The sequence below is a fragment of the Sorex araneus genome, chromosome 1 (genome assembly GCF_027595985.1).
Source record: "Sorex araneus isolate mSorAra2 chromosome 1, mSorAra2.pri, whole genome shotgun sequence".
Lineage (NCBI taxonomy): Eukaryota > Metazoa > Chordata > Mammalia > Eulipotyphla > Soricidae > Sorex > Sorex araneus.
The window spans coordinates 65,977,291-65,995,714 of record NC_073302.1 but is presented as its reverse complement, the minus strand read 5'-3'; the positions used below and the strand labels follow the sequence as shown (position 1 = coordinate 65,995,714).

At 40.4% G+C, this 18,424-nt stretch overlaps 1 protein-coding gene and 1 non-coding gene across 2 annotated transcripts in view; both read left to right on the top strand.

Annotated features, from left to right (window-relative positions):
• UHRF2 (ubiquitin like with PHD and ring finger domains 2) overlaps positions 1–18,424 on the top strand; it is an 86,836-nt gene that overhangs the window by 53,669 nt on the left and 14,743 nt on the right. Inside the window, exons 5-9 of the mRNA XM_055136016.1 lie at positions 4,440–4,549; positions 9,478–9,664; positions 11,280–11,403; positions 12,331–12,438; positions 17,773–17,877. Of these exons, the coding sequence (XP_054991991.1) occupies positions 4,440–4,549; positions 9,478–9,664; positions 11,280–11,403; positions 12,331–12,438; positions 17,773–17,877 (634 nt within the window). The remainder of the gene's footprint in view (positions 1–4,439; positions 4,550–9,477; positions 9,665–11,279; positions 11,404–12,330; positions 12,439–17,772; positions 17,878–18,424) is intronic.
• Positions 1,803–1,901, top strand: LOC129401048 (small nucleolar RNA U13). Its single transcript, XR_008628074.1, has one exon. It is a non-coding gene; the product is annotated as a small nucleolar RNA U13 (small nucleolar RNA).

Here is an 18,424-nt window from a genome sequence, read left to right as displayed (position 1 = left end):
ATATTAGAATAATTTGAAAGAGTGTAATCATGACTGTTAAAATAGAAGAATAAAATGAAAAATGAAGTGGTAGAAACAAAGTTAAATAGATTAGCCATTATATAACAAAATGTGACTAAGCAATAAAATTAAAATCAAGTCAAGCAAGATTTAAAAAACAAAACTATATGCTACTCATAAAAAGATTTTAAGGGGCTGGAGCGATAGCATAGCGAGTAGGGTGTTTGCCTTGCACTCGGCCAACCTGGGTTCGATTCCCAGCATCCTATATGGTCCCTTTAGCACTGCCAGGGGTAATTCCTGAGTGCAGAACCAGGGGTGACCCCTGTGCATTGCCAGGTATGACACAAAAAGCAAAAAATAAATAAATAAATAAAAATTTTTAAATGAAGTTAGAAGTTGAAAATACAAGAATATATCTTTGACTGCATTCATTTGTGGTATATAAAAATATATATAAATATTAGAAGACTAATATCCATGGCCAGGGAAAACAGGTGCCAAGAGGACTGGTCAATGGTTGGAATCAACCACAAGTGTGTGTAGTGGGGGTAGAGGGTAGGTAAGACAGAAAGGGGCCAGAATAACAATAATAGCTGGAAATGGTCACTTTGGACAAGAACTGAGTGTTAAAGGTAGGTAATGGGATATACAAAACCTTGGAGTATGTTTTGCAAACCACAATGCCCAAAATGGGGTGTGTGGGGGGGGGCACACAGGAAAAAAAGTGCCTGCCATAGAGGCAGGCTGGGGGTGAGTATGGGAGGGAAAACTGGGGATACTGGTCTGGAAAATTACACTGATGGAGGGATGGATCTTCGAAAACTGTATGACTGAAACTTATCCGTGAACAGCTTTGTAAGGATTTACTTCACAGTGATTCAATTTAAAAAATCTTTATAAAAAGAATATATAGTATTCTAGAAAGGTGAAAGAGTATAAATATTTTTTAATTTTAGGCCTAGTGATAAAACAGAAGGTAGGGTACTTGCCTTGTATGCTGATGACCCGGGTTCAATCCTTCCGTTACTGTATAAGGTCCTCAAGCATTGCCAAGAGTGATCCCCGAGCACAAAGCCATGAATAAGCCCTGAATGCTAGGTGTTGCTCCCAAAGCAGCAACAACAAAAAAAGTAGGAGAAATGAGGGGCCAAGGAGATAGCTCAGAGGTCAAGGGGCACTTATGTGTGCAAGACCCCAAGTTCAGTCCCTGCTTCCACATGCTCCCCTGAGCACTGCTGGGGTGGTCCTGGTGATGCTTGGCATCACTGGACTTTGAGTAGTGTTTTTTTGCCAGACCCTTGGATTGAACTGTTCAGTCCTTTGATCATATAGTACTGGGAGGGTCCCCAAAGTGCCAAAAAATACAGGTAGGGCCTTTGCCTGCTGCCAACCTGGGTTTGATCCCCAGCATCCCAGAGCACCACCAGGATGAATTCATGAGTGCAGAGCCAGGAGTAACCCCTAAGCATTGCTGCATATGACCCAGAAAGAAAAAAAAAAAAGTAAGGAAGGAGAGTAGAACCAGGGGATTTCAAAAACTAAGCTTTCATGATTTAAAAAATATTTTAACTGTAAATCGTGTATAGTAATGTGCTATATATTTTAAGTGAATATTATGTGTAATGTAAAATAAAGCAAAGCGATATTTGTGCATTCTGATTTTGACATTACTATGTCTTTGATGAAGTGGGTAGTTTTTATTGAAATTTATTTAGAAAAATGTGAGGGGTGAGGGAGAAATACATGTTAGAGAGAAAACACAGGCTTCTCCAGAGAGGAAATAAGAAGCAAAGAAACAGATCTCTTCCAGTTCACTATGATAATTGTGTGCTCACACATTTGTTTGACATGTGCATCCTTTAAATCTTGTATGACATAGGCACATTACCCATCTGACATGAGAGGGGGGGGAAAAAACATCATAGACCAGCAAGCAAGACACATATTCAAGAGAGAACGTGGGCTTGAAGAGCAAGCCTCCTAATGGCTTTTAGATCAAGGATTTTCTTTTCCTTTTCTTTTTTTCTATTTTTTGGGGCCACACCCAGCAGAGTTCAGGGTTTAGTTTTGTCTCTACACATAGGGATCACTCTTGGCAGGGCTTGGATCCTATAGAGTGCCGGGGATCAAATCTGTGTCACCTGCATGCAGGTAAGCACTGTACTACCTGCTATATTTCCCTCCAGCTCCTGAGAACGAGGATTCTGATTGGAGGAAAAAGCAGCAACATATAGAGCTAACTTTTTAAAAAATAGATTTATCTAGGCCCAGAATATGATTCAGTGGCTTAAAGCACTTGCTGACACTAGTGTAAACTGTGGTCCTGCCCAAAAGCAGGCATGAGGATACCCAGTGAGAACGGGCTGAAAGATGGGAGATGGCTATCAGTGGGTTAGCCAATGCCAAAGCCGGGTTTGAGGCCATGAGCTTTCCAGGTGGTGCTGCTGCAGTTCTACATTGTGATGACCCCGACTGCCTGTGGTTTGACTCCCTCGCTAGGAGCAACAAGCAAATTTATTCTGTTCCGAAATCTAAACAGAAATGCTTCATCTGAACACAAAGTCTTTTATAGCTGTATTAACATATATGTTTACATTTTATATCTGTCCACTGAAGTGGTTTGTTAACTTTCAGTAAGCTTTCCTGTTCCTAAATTATGCTCTTAAGAAACCATTTGCACCTAAAGGAAATCAGTCTTCTTCCTTGGAGATTTCTGGCTGAGACTAGAAAAATGTACAAGATGAACTTTGTAATATCTTGTCTTACAGAGGATAATAAGGTAGTCGGCAAAGATGAGTAAGTTTCTTTTAAGAAAAAATTGTTATTTAACTGAAAGAGTCATTGACCAAAGATGAGATAGTTTGCATCTAAATAAAAAAATAACTGGTGGATTAAAAACCTCAAATTCGTGAGTTCTTAGTGAAACAGAAAATCATTGGTTATATTGAAAATGTTTAAAAAAAACTGCCAAAAAAAGTGTATACTCTTGTTATATAAGCAATACTACTGGGTTACCAAATGCTTGATGAAGTCAGGCATCTCTGAGTCCATCACATAAACAAGAAGGGAATAATATATTTTTCCAGTCCCCAATCAATAAATATAGGCACTAAGTATCTGTGGCTGCTGTCATAGTAAGAGAAAATTAAAGAACTGGGTACTACTTGATGGAAATTGACATAATTTTACTAAGTAAATTAACCTGCGCTTTGGTTAAGCATTTAGTGTGAAGATTAACTTGTTTTTCTAGAGGTCTAGATAGTAGGGCTTCTGAGGTGGGGGGGGAGTGTGGTAGGGGGATTGAGGGGGTTGCAGGTAATCTTTGTCACAACTACTCTGCTCTGCCATTTTAGCACAAACTAGCCTTAAAGAATATATAAACAATTCAGTGAATCATGTTCCAGTAAAAATAAGCAGTGCATTAAGGCTGTTTATTTTTTACCTTTGCTCAGAGCCAACAGTCAATTTAATGGAAATATGGATGTCAGAAAACACAATTTAAACTACACTTTGGGGGTGCAGATATAAAAATCAGTACTTTGGAAAATAGAAGAAATGATGAGTTTCTTTGAATTGCGAGGTAGAAAAAAAAAGATTGTGTGGGAATTTGTAATCTTAAACAGGCAAATATTGCCAAATGGTTTGGAAGGTAAAAAAAAATGATACATCCGAAGAAATTTGAGGAAAATATCTATCTTGGGAGTGAGTGAACAGTTGTGATTGGAATGGGGCGTGTCAAAAATTCTGAGTTAATGGACAGTTCTGTCTTTTGTCATTATTGGTTACAAGGATATGTGCCTATTTGCAATTGATTAACTATATATTTATGCAGTTTCCTACATTTAAATTTTTAATTAAATACTTGTGTATTTTATTAAAATTTTTCAAAGAAAAGAATAAAAAGATGAAGTAGGTCAATAAGTAGTTATAACCAAAAAAGCAAAGATATAGGATACATTACTAAGTATTACTAAGAATCCTAAGTTTGCATGTACCCAATAACTAGCTTCAAAAATACAAGGCAAAAGTTGACAGATTAAAGAACATATGTAATTTCCATCATAGCAGGAGAGTTTGAAGAAGCATTTGCAAATAGATATAATGTACGTCTTTAAAAATATGACTTGTGTTTGGAAGACATTGATAAAAGCAATTTATTTACCCCAGAAACATTATAATATTATTAAAGGTATGTCTAAGCTTTTGGACACTATCAATTACTTTGTCTTTAAATGTCTAAGCTCCTCTTACTAGTTAACAATGAGATCTCCAATTTTTTCCCTATTACTGGAAACGATAACAATGATTGCAATAATATGATTCCAATTTGAAAATAAACAATTCACTGAGTTTGTACACTGACTTTTAATCATTTGGACAGGTTATATATTGTTGCTATTTCTTTAAAGGTTAATCTTTCTTCCTTTTCCAAACAGGGGTACCGAAGGAAAATTAAATGACTGCCAGATAACATTCGTAAATGAAATCTTCAAGATTGAGAAGCCTGGAGCTCATCCTCTCTCATTAGCAGATGGAAAGTTTTTAAGTATGATTTTTTTCTTACAGGTTCAGACTATTATACATGATTGAAATTTGTCTGGGGAATACTTTTGGAAAAGTGTAAAATGGTATCATTGTATCAGAAGAACTTACGTTTCAAGACAACTTTTGGGGTGTCTAAAATTGTTATTTTTTCCAAATGAAAAACTTTTTCAAGAAATAATTTTCTTTTTTTTTGTTTGTTTGCTTTTTGGGTCACACCCGGCAATGCACAGGGGTTCCTTCTGGCTCTGCACTCAGGAATTACCCCTGGTGGTGCTCAGGGGACCATATGGGATGCTGGGAATTGAACCCGGCTCGGTCGCAGTGCAAGGCAAACGCCCTACCCACTGTGCTATTGCTCCAGACCCAAGAAATATTTTTTAATCAACACTTTATGCACATTTTCTTAGCAATTTTCTCTATTACAAACTGACTAAATTAAGAGCCCTATCATTAACAGTATTGTAAATCCTGGTGCATTTAAGCAAAAAAGCAGTAAAATTTAAAATGGAAATATCTCAGTTGTTTTTCCATCATCCAAATGTTTGTTGTTGATTTTTAAACCACACTTGACAGTGCTCAGGGCAACTTCCAGATTGGTGTTCAAGAATCCATTCCCAGTGGTGCTTGGTGGACCATGTAATGTCTGGAGTTGAATCCAAGCCACTACCACCAGCAAAGCATGTGCTGTACACCTCTGAGCCATCTCCCCTGTCACACAGAAAAAAAAATTTTTTTTGGCTTTTTGGGTCACATCGGCAGTGCTCAGGGCTGACTCCTGGCAGGAATCACTCCTGGTGGTGCTCGGGGGACCATATGGGATGCTGGGAATCGAACCCAGGTTGGCCGAGTGCAAGGCAAACGCCCTACCCACTGTGCTATCACTCCAGCCCCCAGAAAATTAATTTTTAAGTTATTATTATTTTTTGCTTTTTGGGTCACACCTGGCAATGCACAGGGCTTAATCCTGGCTCTGCACTCAGGAATTACTCCTGGTGGTGCTCAGGGAACCATATTGGATACTGGGAATCGAACCCAGGTCGGCCACGTGCAAGGCAAATGCCCTACCCACTGTGCTATCGCTCTAGCCCTGAAAATTAATTTTTAATAATTAAATTTTTGTTTCGGTTTTGGTCCCCATTTGATGGCACTTTGAGGCCATGTCTAGCAGTCCCTGGAGAATCATGTGATGCTGGGATTTGAACCACTGTCACATCCCCAGCCACATGACAGACAGCCACATGACCTTTGTATTTTCTCTGGTTCTACAAAACTTCTTATGTCAGTATAGTTAAGAATAATGCTGAATCAGTCTCAAGTTTCTGGAACGTAATCATAATATTCTACTGTGGCATTTTAGAAGACAACAAAGACCCTTTCCATTCCATACATTTAGGGCCACACCCAGCCGTGTACTTAGTGGCTACTCCTGAAATGATGCTTGGTGGTCTCTCTTGGTAGAACTCAGGGGACCGTGTGATACCGGAGAATTGAACCTCCTGCCTCATGCAGGGCATTATATCCATGGAGTCACGGCAAAGATCTTTAACGGACCATGTTAAAGATGTTACTCATGTTACTCATCTGTATAAGTCGTTTTCATTTTTTACTGTGCTAATATACCTATATTTGAATAAAGAACATTAAAGCATACTTTGTATGATCATTTATATGGTTATATCCTAGGAATAAAAACTTGATAAGTAAATTAATTTAATGTGACTTAGACATTTTTAATAAACCACTATAGAAAACCATGATTAGGAAGGTTTATCTCACGTCCTTGTGATTTTTTAATTGTTTGCATATTTTTATTATTCTTTGCTCTGCCTAAAACTAATCACATTATAGCTATACTTTTGTTATTATTTTTTTAATTTTAATTTGAGGGCATTTTGCACCATACTGAGTGATGCTGGCTGGTCATATGGTGCCAAAGATTGAACTCCTAGGTCAGTCAGATGTGAGGCAAGCACCTGCACCTGTTTTCTCTATGATCCTTTAAATTTCTTTCTAAGGAAAGCATTTCAGGGGCCAGAGCAATAGTACATATGGTAGGGTATTTATATGCCTTGCATACAGCCAACCCAGGTTCGATCCCTAGCATCCCATATGGTCCCCAGAGCACCGCCAGGAGTAATTCCTGAGTATAGAGCCAGGAATAACCCCTGAGCATCTCTGGGTGTGACAAAGAAAGAGAGCGAGAGAGAGAGAGAGAGAGGAGAGAGAGAGAGAGAGAGAGAGAGAGAGAGAGAGGAGAGAGAGAGAGAGAGAGAGAGAACAACTACTGTTGATCTGATTATTCTCCCAACCAAACTCTAAATAGACCTTTAGCTTTTTTGTTTTTGTTTTTGGAAGACCACAACAAGCGATGGTCAGGAGTTACTACTGACTCTGTTCTCAGGACTTATTCCTAGCGTTGTTCAGGGGATCATATATCTTTGGTAGCAAGAATCAGCCTGGGTCTCCACATTTAAGGTAAATGCCCTCCCCACTGTACCATCTTTCTGGCCTGGCCTTCAGCTTCTTAAGTCTATTATACTTCCATTACTTAACGTTATCACAGCTGACATAGTCAAAGTGAAACATTTATAGTCTTCCCTCCATTAGCAAGTAGTGATCAGTCAGAAAGTTGGTACTAAAATTAGTAGCCTTTTCCTTCACTCTGTTTTGCCAAGTGCAAAATACCCATGAGGTTTTTAAGGTTCCAAAAGGTATGTCATTCCAGGAATATTTCTCTAATTCATCTTTGTATGTTTGTGTGTGGGCTGGAGCAATAACACAGCGGTAGGGCATTTGCCTTTCATGTGGCCGACGCAGGTTCGATTCCTCCACCCCTCTCGGACAGCCCGGCAAGCTACCTGTGGCGTAATCGATATGCCAAAAACAGTAACAGCAAGTCTTACAATGGACACGTTACTGGTGCCCGCTCAAGCAAATTGATGAGCAACGGGTTGACAGTGACAGTGATGTGTGTACATAATGTTAAGAAACTTGTTCTGGGCCAAAGGACCAGAAAGATAATACAGGGGTTAAGGCACTTGCCTTGCATGCAGTTGACCTAGATACAATTCCTTGCACTACATATGAAACCCTGAGCACTGCCAGGTGTGGCTTCAAACCACCACTCCTCAATTAAAAAAATAATAAGTTCTGTATACTTTTCTATTTGAACTTAATATGCCTGCCTAACTCTCTATTGTAGTTTAATTTTAAAATTCAGTAAAATATAACTCCGTGAAATGTGTTCTGGTTTAGATGTGGTGTATGGACAATAGTTGTTATCTCTAGTTCTGAACCAGTGACAAGAAATAAAAATCAAGTGAGTGGGCTGGAAAGAAAGTACAGTGATAAAGATGCTTTCCCAGTATACGGCTGCAGCTTGATTCAAATCCTAGCACCACATAACGTTCCCTGAGCACCCTGGTGTGGCCCCAGAAGTAAATCTAAATAAACCGAATAATCAAGTGAGTGAGGCTAGGAAAGAGCCCGGCAGTGCATGGCCAGGAGTGCATGCATTGCATACCTTCGGGCCGAGGTTTGAGCCCTAGCACCACATGACCTCCTGGGCATCACTTCACATAGCTGTGGAGGTCTCCAAGTTCCTCAGGTGTGACCCTGGAGGCCTCCCACCACTGCCAGCATGTCTCAGGACGTGGTCCTGGGCACCACAGAGAGCAGGAAGCTCCACATCCTCACACTCCAGCACTGAACTGCTTGATCTGGTGGTCTAAGTAATGCTTCAGATGACCCCCAGGCCACCTCAGAACTGCTTGGGGAACCCACCTTCCATCCCGTTTTCTAAGGCCAGAGAGATAATAAAAGGCGTAAGGCACTTGGCACTTGTTTTTTCATTCAAGTAGCCCTGGTTTGCTCCCTGGTACTGCATATGGTCCCCTAGCTCTGCTCATGAGTGATAAAATTTTTGTTTGAGGGACAATATGGTGCTGAGGCTCAAGCCCAAGGCTCCTGCTTTCAAAACTTGCCTTTCATTTCTTTGAAATATCTGTCCTCCAGGGGCCAGAGGTAGAGTTAAGCAAGTAGGGCTCTTGCCCTGCATTTGACTGATGTGGGTTTGATCCTCTGGCACCCCATATGGTTCCCTGAGTACCACCCGGAGTAATTCCTAAGGGCAGAGCCACGTGTGGTCCCCCGCCCCCCCAAAAAAAAATCTGTCCTTTAGAACTTTTTTCTTTTTTTTGCTTTTTGGGTCACACTTGACTCTGCACTCAGGAATTATCCCTGGCGGTGCTCAAGGGACCATATGGGATGCTGGGAATCAAACCCGGATCAGCTGCGTGCAAGGCAGATGCCCTACCTGCTGTGCTATCACTCTGGTCCATAATTTTTTTTTTTCTTTTTGGGTCACACCCAGCGATGCACAGGGCTTAATCCTGGCTCTGCACTCAGGAGTTAGTCCTGGCAATGCTCGGGGGACCATATGGGATGCTGGGAATCGAACCCGAGTTGGCCACGTGCAAGGCAAATGCCCTACCTTCTGAACTATCGCTCCAGCCCCAAGAGAACAAATAATTTTTAAGACAAAGGGTATACTCATGCTTGTGTGTCATTAGATTGATCACTGTTAGATGTCTGGCTCCAACCCTAAAAATATAATTTATCAGTCTTGTATGCAGTTCAGGAATTAACTTACTGTTCTGGGAGTCACACTGGGGATAGAAAGGGTACTTGTGTGATGCTAGGATCAAACCCAGGCCTTGCATATGGAAGTCATGTTCTTTGCTACTTGTCATTCCTCCTCTTCCCGCCCCTTTGTCCCCCCCCCCCCGCCCCATTTATTCTGGAAAGTTCCATACTTGATGTTTCCTTGTGAGTCTTTTATTAAGAGAACTATAAACCATTTTTGACTTTCTAAATATAATATACAAAGTGATCTTAAGATTGAGATTGCTATAACTTTGTTCTTAATAGGGAAAAACGACCCTGAATGTGATTCTTGTGGTGGAGACCCAGACAAGAAATGCCATTCTTGCTCCTGTCGTACATGTGGTGGGAAACAGGAACCCAATATGCAACTTCTGTGTGATGAATGTAACATGGCATATCATATCTACTGCCTGGATCCACCTTTGGAGAAGATCCCCGAAGAAGAATACTGGTATGATTATCAAGAATTTTCACTGTGACTGTATTAAGAATTACATTTTTATAATAATTCCCTTGAACTAATGAAAGAAGTTTTTTTTTGTTTTTTTTTTGTTGTTGTTGTTGTTTTTGTTTTTGTTTTTTTTTTGCTTCTTGGGTCACACCTGGCAATGCACAGGGATAACTCCTAGCTCTGCATTAAGGAACCACTCCTGGCGGTGCTCAGGGGACCATGTGGGATGCTGGGAATTGAACCCAGGTCAGCCGCGTGCTAGGCAAACGCCCTATCCTCTGTGCTATCGCTCCAGCACCCTAAAAGATTTTTATAAGTAGTGTGAAAGTGCTTCTTTATGTATAAAATGGGTAGTCATCTTATACTTAGGAATTGATAATTTTATTATTATAATAGTTTATAAACTGTTAGTCACTCTAGTTCTTTCTTAACCTGGAATATTTGTTCTTTCAAATACAAATCAGTTGTGTTATGCCTTTATTTTGGAGACTCGATATTACTGTACAGTGCCCAGCACAGTACCTTTGACTTAATTTCTCTGCCTGTATACCTTTTTTCCCTCCCTCCCTCCCTCCCTCCCTCTCTCCCTTCCTTCCTTCCTTCCTTCCTTCCTTCCTTCCTTCCTTCCTTCCTTCCTTCCTTCCTTCCTTCCTTCCTTCCTTCCTTCCTTCCTTCCTTCCATTTAGGGATTTCTCCTGGCTCTGCAATCAGGAATCATTCCTGATGGTGTTTGGGAGACCATATGGGGTGCTAGGAATTGAACCCAGGATGCCATCCTGAAACGCAAATGCCTCACCTGCTGTGCTGTCCCTCCAGGCCTATAATACTCAGGGATTACTCTTGGCTCTGTGCTCAGGGCATGAACTCTGAAGTAACTGAGGAGCCATACGTGGGGCTGGGGACTCTCCTTGGGTCACCTTCGTGCAAAACAAGTGCCATACTGGCTGTACTTAATCTCTGGCCATTTACCCATATATATGTGTGTATATATATATATATATATATATATATATATATATATTTTAAGCCACACTCAGCAGTGCTCAGTGCTTACTCCTTGCTCTGCACTCAGGGCTCAGGGGACCATATGAGGTACTGAAGAGCAAACCCTAGTCTGCCATATGCAAGACCTTACCTGCTGTGCTATTGTCCCAATCCCTGAATTTTCTGATATTAAAATACTAACTTCTCTAAAAGAATGACAAGGTTTTTTATTTAGTTTTATTGTGTTGGCATAACTGTAAATATTTTGTAAGTTTAATGCTTTTAAGCTCTTAAAGCACTAAAAAATTTTATCTTAAAAATGGTTTTTACATGAATAGGCCATCCTATTATTGGTTTTAATGTCGTATTGACACATTTTCTTTTTTCTTTTTTTTGTTTTTTTATTTGGGTGACACCTGGCAATACTCAGGGGTTATTCCTTGCTCTGTGCTCACCTATCACTCCTGGCAGGGCCCAGGGAACCATATAGGATACCAGGGATGGAACTCAGGTCAGCTGCTTGCAAGACCAGCAACCTGCCTGCTGTACTATCTCTCTGTATTAAACTTCCATTATCATGTTATCATCTCTTCAGCCTCCCTAACACATTTTCTTATTTTTTCTTTTAAAGGTATTGTCCGTCCTGTAAAACTGATTCCAGTGAAGTTGTAAAGGCTGGTGAGAAACTGAAAATGAGTAAAAAGAAAGCAAAGATGCCATCAGCTAGTACAGAAAGCCGGAGAGACTGGGGCAGGGTAAAAAAAAGAGAAGTTGCATTTTCTTTCTAATTATAATGTTTATAACTGAAGTGCAAGTTATGTTTCAGTACTAGTAGTGACATTGAAATTAGTGATGATTGCCAACAACATTGACAAATACCTATAATTATAATTTTATATTGTTAATTTTATATATATGTTAACAATTATGTTGTTCAAAAGTAATTGGGCTTCTACTTTATTCACATTTTAGGAGAGTTTAGTAAGTAAGGGCATTCTTTTTTATCACTGTGAATCACAAAATTGCAATATTGATTCATTTTTATCAGGCATATATTGTTCTAACATCAATCCCTTCGCCAGGAAACTCACTACCCTCCACCCGTGTCCTCAGCTTCCCTCCTACCTCGCAGCCTGCCTCTGTGGCAGGTACTCCCCCCCCGCCCCCAGTTGTCCTCGTGTTCCCTTCCCTAACTTACTCCCTTACCCCTGCCCCAGTGCCAGGCTTCCTGCTGAAGATCAGTTCTCCTGCTCCTCATTTCTGTTGCCATTGGGCATTTGATATTCTCCCCGGGGATTTCTTCATATCTACATATGAAATATATCATTCTGAGTCTGTTTCTCTCCCTCTTACTGATTTCACTAAACATGATACTCTCCAGATTCATCCATATTGCAGCAAATCACATGACTTTATCTTTTCTTAAGGCTGCATAGTAACTCACTGAGTGTATATCATGGTTTCTATATCTAGGTTATCTGTTTATGGACACGTGGGCTGTTTCCGTGTTTGGGCTATTGTATATAGTGCGACAGTGACTAGGAGTGCAGATGTCTTTTTCTAATTTGTGATTTTGGGCTGTCGGGGTATATTTCCAGAAGTGGAATTGCTGGGTCATATGGAATCTTTCTTTAAGATTTAACCTAACTGATTTCTCAAAGAGCTTGTTCTTTGACTTGTAGGGAATGGCCTGTGTTGGTCGCACTAAAGAATGTACCATTGTTCCTTCCAATCATTATGGACCTATTCCTGGGATTCCTGTTGGATCAACATGGAGATTTAGAGTTCAGGTATTTTTTTTTCTAATTGGTTTAGTCAAAAGGGCAAAATTTCAAATTGTAGCAGTGTCATTCTGTTGATTATCAGTGCTCTAACATAGATAGTACCATATAGCGTTTGGTTGTTACAATGAAAAACTTTCTTTTTCTTTTTTTTTATTTTCTGGAGGTGGGAGTACCTGGCTGTGCTCAGGGATCACTTCTGATGGGGAACAGGGTACCTTAGGATGTGCCAGGGATTGAACCCACCCACATGCAAGGCAAGTGCCCTACCCACAATAGTATCTCTTGGCCCAGTGAAAGATTTTCTTGAGAATGAGAAGCTCTCCCTCAGAAGAACATATCTCAGGGAGTTAACTAAGCATCAGCTATGCCTTTCGTCACTTTTATTTTTTTTTATTACAGTTAAGTTATTTAATATTATTGTTAAGCTTTCTGTATCAATTCTGCCAAGAATTTTTTTTTTTTTTTTTTTTTTTTTTGCTTTTTGGGTTACACCCAGCGATGCTCAGGGGTTACTCCTGGCTTTGCACTCAGGAATTACTCCTGGCAGTGCTTGGGGGACTATATGGGATGCTGGGGATCGAACCTGGGTCGGCCGCGTGCAAGGCAAACGCCCTACCCGCTGTGCTATCGCTCCGGCCCCTGCCAAGAAATTTTTTTAAAATTTAAAAAAAAAATCTTTAGGGGGCAGAGTGGTAGAACAGCAGGTAAAATGTTTGTCTTGCACACAGCCTATGTGCGTTCAGCTCTCAGCACCCCGTCTAGTCCCCTGAGCCCTCCAGGTGTGACCCTGGAGTGCAGTCAGAAGTAAGCCCTGAGCGCCACTGTGTGTGATGTGACCCAAAAAAACCTGGGGGAAAAAAAAAGAGCTTTAATTCAAGAACCAAATTATCAAAATATTAAGTCTTGTAATGCTTTTCACTTACTGACATTGAACTTTAAGAAAGCTTTCAACCTCAGGTGTGTTCTTAGGGATTTACTCTCCTGAATAGAAGTTAACATAGACACTGATCAAAGGAAGTACCAAATCAAAGATAAGATTCTTTCTTTTTATCCCTTTGTAGGTAGCGCTAATATATAAATACTCTTGATTTCCTCTTTAGTAAGGTAATTTCATCAGTATTAATTACTATGGGATGGGTGAGGGAGTCTACTTAAAGCAGTATAGTTTCCAATTAGAAATACTTGGGATTTTAAATTTTTATAATCATTGAGTGACTCATTGATATTGTTAATAATGTTTTAAAATTAAAGTAATGGAATCTATGTACATAGCTAGAAAATTTGAATATTAGTGGGTGGTTTATGTATTTAAGACCCACTCTCCATTGCATCTCCAATTTTTTCTTAATCAGATAACCAGTTAAAGTTTTAGATTTTTTTCTTTTTTATGATTTGCCTCTTCTCTGACTAAGCAGGTGTATACTGCTTCTTTCTTCATATTTTAGTTTTTCTTCACTGCTCTCTATGGAAGGTGAATGTTTAACATATTTTGTCCTTTTATCTTTGCAATGGTTATGTCATTATTTTTACTTTAGTTCTGAAAATACAGATATGACAAAGAGTGTAAAATACAGTAATATATATTAAAACAGTGTAAGTATAATAAAGTATATATATATATTTTATTTTTTTTAATTTTTATTTTTTTATTGAATCACCGTGAAAAAAGTTACAAAGCTTTCAGGTTTTTTTTTTTTTATTTTTTTGCTTTTTGGGTCACACCCAGCGATGCTCAGGGGTTAGTCCTGGCTTTGCACTCAGGAATTGCTCCTGGCAGTGCTTGGGGGACCATATGGGATGCCGGGGATCGAACCCGGGTCAGCCGCGTGCAAGGCAAACGCCCTACCCGCTGTGCTATCGCTCCGGCCCCAAGCTTTCAGGTTTAAGTCTCAGTCATACAATGATCAAATCCCCATCCCTTCACCAGTGCCCATGTTCCACCACCAAGAATCCCAGTATACCCCCTTCCCACCCACCCCCAGTTGCATGGCTAATGATCTTCACTTTATTCTCTCTATAATTTGAATACATTCAATATTACAACAGAAAACTCACTATTGTTATTTGGAATTTTCCCCCAACTATCAAACCTGCTGAAAAGGCATCATTTGATAGTTTGTTTTCCATTGCTGAGAATGAAGAACATATGAGCAGCCACGCGGTTTTGGATTTCTGATATTTTAGTAATTAAGTCCAGGGAGATTTCTGCCAGAAGTCGCCGAAAAAAAAGGCCGAGAGTTAGTGGTTAGTAGGCCTCTGGGATCATAGTCTTTTTTTTTTTTTTTTAATAATAATTTTATTGAATCACCATGTGGAGGGTTACATAGTTCTCAGGATTATGTCGGTTATACAATTCTCAAACACCCTTCCCTTCACCAGTGCCCATCTCCCATCACCAACCCCCCCCAGTATACCTGCCGCCCCCTCCCACCTCCCCAGTCCCCACCCTTGTACATGATAAGTTCCACTTCGTTTATGCCTTATCTCGGTTACATTCCATGTTTCAACACACAACTCACTACCGTTGTTGGGGTTTCCCCCAAAAAAGGAAAGCAGTCCTATTGCCAAGGAGGCATTTGATAGTTCTCCACTGCTAAGAATATAGAGATATTAAGTCCCGCTGTTTGTTACATAACTTTTCTTTTTCCCCCTTGCCCCACGCCACCGAGTTCACGCCTGTTTGGTAATCGCCACGCTGCCTGACAAGGGAAAAAAAACCGAAAAGGATGGTTATTTCCCGTCATCGGCAGGCGTGGGGCTCTGGCTTAGTTGATAGACTAGTCGAGTGTCTGCAAGCAGTTTCTGGAACTGAAGGGCTTGCGCTGGTATCGGCTCTGGCTCGAGATTCCACCAGCGTCCCACTGTTCCATGTACATAATTTTTCCCCTTATATCCCATTCCTACGCCACCAGGTCTGTTTGCTTAATGGACATCACACTATGTTTGACACCACGCCACGTTTCTTCCCGAGAGAGAAGGATATTTCTTCTCAGCTGGTGTGGGGATATAGCTTAGTTCAGTCTAGAGAGATGGCTACCACTTAGATTGCCTTCAATATTTCAGCAACAGACTTACTATTCTTGTTAGGATCTCCCACAAAAGTCCGACCCATTAAAAAGGGACATATTACATATTGCTGATGCTAAGATGACATTAGGTCATCAACGGCTGCCGCGGCCGCGAGGTTTTGGGTTTCTGTATAAAGTCCAGGGAAAGTACAACCAGAAATAACATCACTACAAACTTTTACCCTTTTATGGTGCTCATAAGATGGAGAAGCATAGAGAGAGGCTCGGCGTCTCCATTTTGCGCTCAGGAAAACCGCGGATCCTGCGCTGTGCTCAGGGGGGAGGTGTGGAGAGAGAGAGAGGTTAAAAGAATTGGGGGATGCCCGGCTCCCACTGTTTCAGCGCACCGTGGGGTCTCTGGTCCCATGCCGGAATTAGTTCAGTGGGCTGTTTGGAGTCCAAGGGCGCTTCCTTGGGCTCTTCCATCATGCTCGCTCCGCAGCAGGGTCCAAAGGGCTGGGATCATAGTCTTTTAAGAGCAGAGGAGCTGTTTCACGTGCGGCCGCTCCGGATCTCATCTGGGCAGAGAGCGCTCGGGTAACACCACCCCTCCCGAGATCTCCTGCGCGCCATGTCACTGCAGACTCGTATCTCTGGATAGTGGGCTCTAGAAGATGGCACTGCTGTCTCCGAAGAAAGAAAAGGTGGAGAGAGAAAGACCTTTCCCCTACCCGGCGGCATGAGGTTGTAGCTTAGTTCACAGTCTAAATGCATTTCTGTAAGAAGCCGCTGGGTGCCAAAATTGGTTAGTAGGCCACCGGGATCATAGTCTTTTTGGAGTCGAGGGGCCGTTTCCTGTGCGGGTGCTCTGGATCTCGTCTGGGCGGAGCTAATAAAGTATATTTTTAATTGCCTTACCTTTTGTTTGCTTTAATCTTCATATACCTGTCAACTGTTTCGTTGTTGAATTCTAAGATGCCCCTTACGTGGTCTAAATTGACTTTGAGATTGTTGGCCATAGCAGTATGATTTTTCATTTAGGAAGCAGAAAGATTCAAAACAGATTTTTACCAAGCTTGGTGAGGATGTGAATCAAGGATCCTATTTGATAATATACTGCTATTCCAAGGCCAAAATATTAAGTTCTATTACTCTTATCAGCATCTCATTTGTTTCAACATGCCTCTTTTCCTTAACCGATTATGCAGACTTGGATTTCAGCCTTTATTTCTCTTTTTTAATAGCAGTTGTATAACAAGCACACAAATTAAGATATTTTTCTCAGGGCCGGATAGTACTGTGGGAAAGGGTGATCACCTTGTACATGACTGACCTTAGTTCAGTCACAGGCACAGTAAGAATCCCTTGAACCCTGCCAGGGTGTGAACCCTGATCACAGAACCAGGACAAAGCCCTGAGCACTGCTGAGTATGACCCAAAAACCTTTAAAAATTTTTTCCACCCCCTTAGGGAGTTTTAATTTCAGAACCGTGTTTCAGATTTTTGAAATTCTGGCTTTCTTGAGCCAGAATTAAAGATAGGAGGAAAGTAATAGGTCGTTAAAATGGTAAAATAGCAGAACCAAGACTAAGAAAGTGTTTGGGTATAAAATTGAGTAGTTTGGGCTCACATACACTATAGGCTCTTTCAAGGAGAAGCTAAATAATGAAAGGGAAGAACATTTGAATTATACTGAAAGAGGGTGATATGTGATACTTGTACTTGATATGTTAAGACTAATGTATTTTCAGCAGTTGAAAATTAAAAGCAGATTTGTTAAAGAATCATTCTATTTATGATGGGTAAATTGGATTTAATGAAAGAACATTGAAAGTAGTGAAAATAATCTATTTTTTAACGTTTGCGATGTAAACTAAAATTGTAGTGGAAGAAGTAGAAAAAGATAGTTTTGAGAGATTTAGGAGCTCAAATCAGCTGTACTTGCAACCAAAGAGGACTCTTACAAGTTTTTTCAGTTGACTCAGGAATAGTTCTGTAATCAAAGTTGAGAAATAGGAAGGGAAAGAGGTCTGCTCTGATTGTAAATTCTTTTTACCCAAGTTGAGGTGAAGTTAACTAGTGGACATAGGATGAAGATTATATAGTAATTTTGAAAATCAGAATTCTAGATCCAAGCTATTTTATTTTATGAATAATTAGTGCAGTACCTAAGGAATGTGTATTGAGGAAAAGTAAAGTCAAAGAACAAAAATTAAGGTTCTGGGTGACATTTATTTCTTAGTTGGGGGCCCCAATAATATATGGTGAGCATTTAAAAAATGTAACTCAACTTTTTAAAGATATTTTCAATCTCTCTTTACTTCCTTTGTAGGTGAGCGAAGCAGGTGTCCATAGGCCTCATGTTGGTGGAATTCATGGTCGAAGTAACGATGGCGCTTATTCTCTTGTCTTGGCTGGAGGATTTGCAGATGAAGTAGTAAGTTTTAATGCAACCTTTTTAACCTGTTCTTTAGATCCTATTTGTTTAAGGACTGAAGTTTGAATTGTAATGATGAACTTAATGTATTGAATTACAAATGTATACCTGATATCTGTATAAAGTTGCATTTTATTTTATTTTTAGTTTTGGGGCCACACCTGGTGGTGCTCAGAGCTTACTCCTATACATGTGCTCAGGGATCACTCCTGGCAGTGCTTGGGGTATCATATGTGGTGTCTCTCATGGTTGGGTTGTCAGTAAGGCAAGCTCAGTGTGCTATCTCTTTGGCTCCTATATAATGTTTTAAAACAATGTTACTCCTAGGGAGGGTTTTGAATGATACTATATTGTGTAGGGTGCTTGCCTTGCAGTGGTCGAATCAGGTTTGATGCCAGGCACCTCGTAAGATCTCATGGATCACCTCCAGGAGTGATCCATGAGTGCAGAGCCAGGAGTAACCCTGAGCACCACTAGGTGTGACCCCCCCCCAAAAAAAAATTCTAGGATGGGAGGGTGGAAAGAACCTGTCTCGATCATTCAGTAA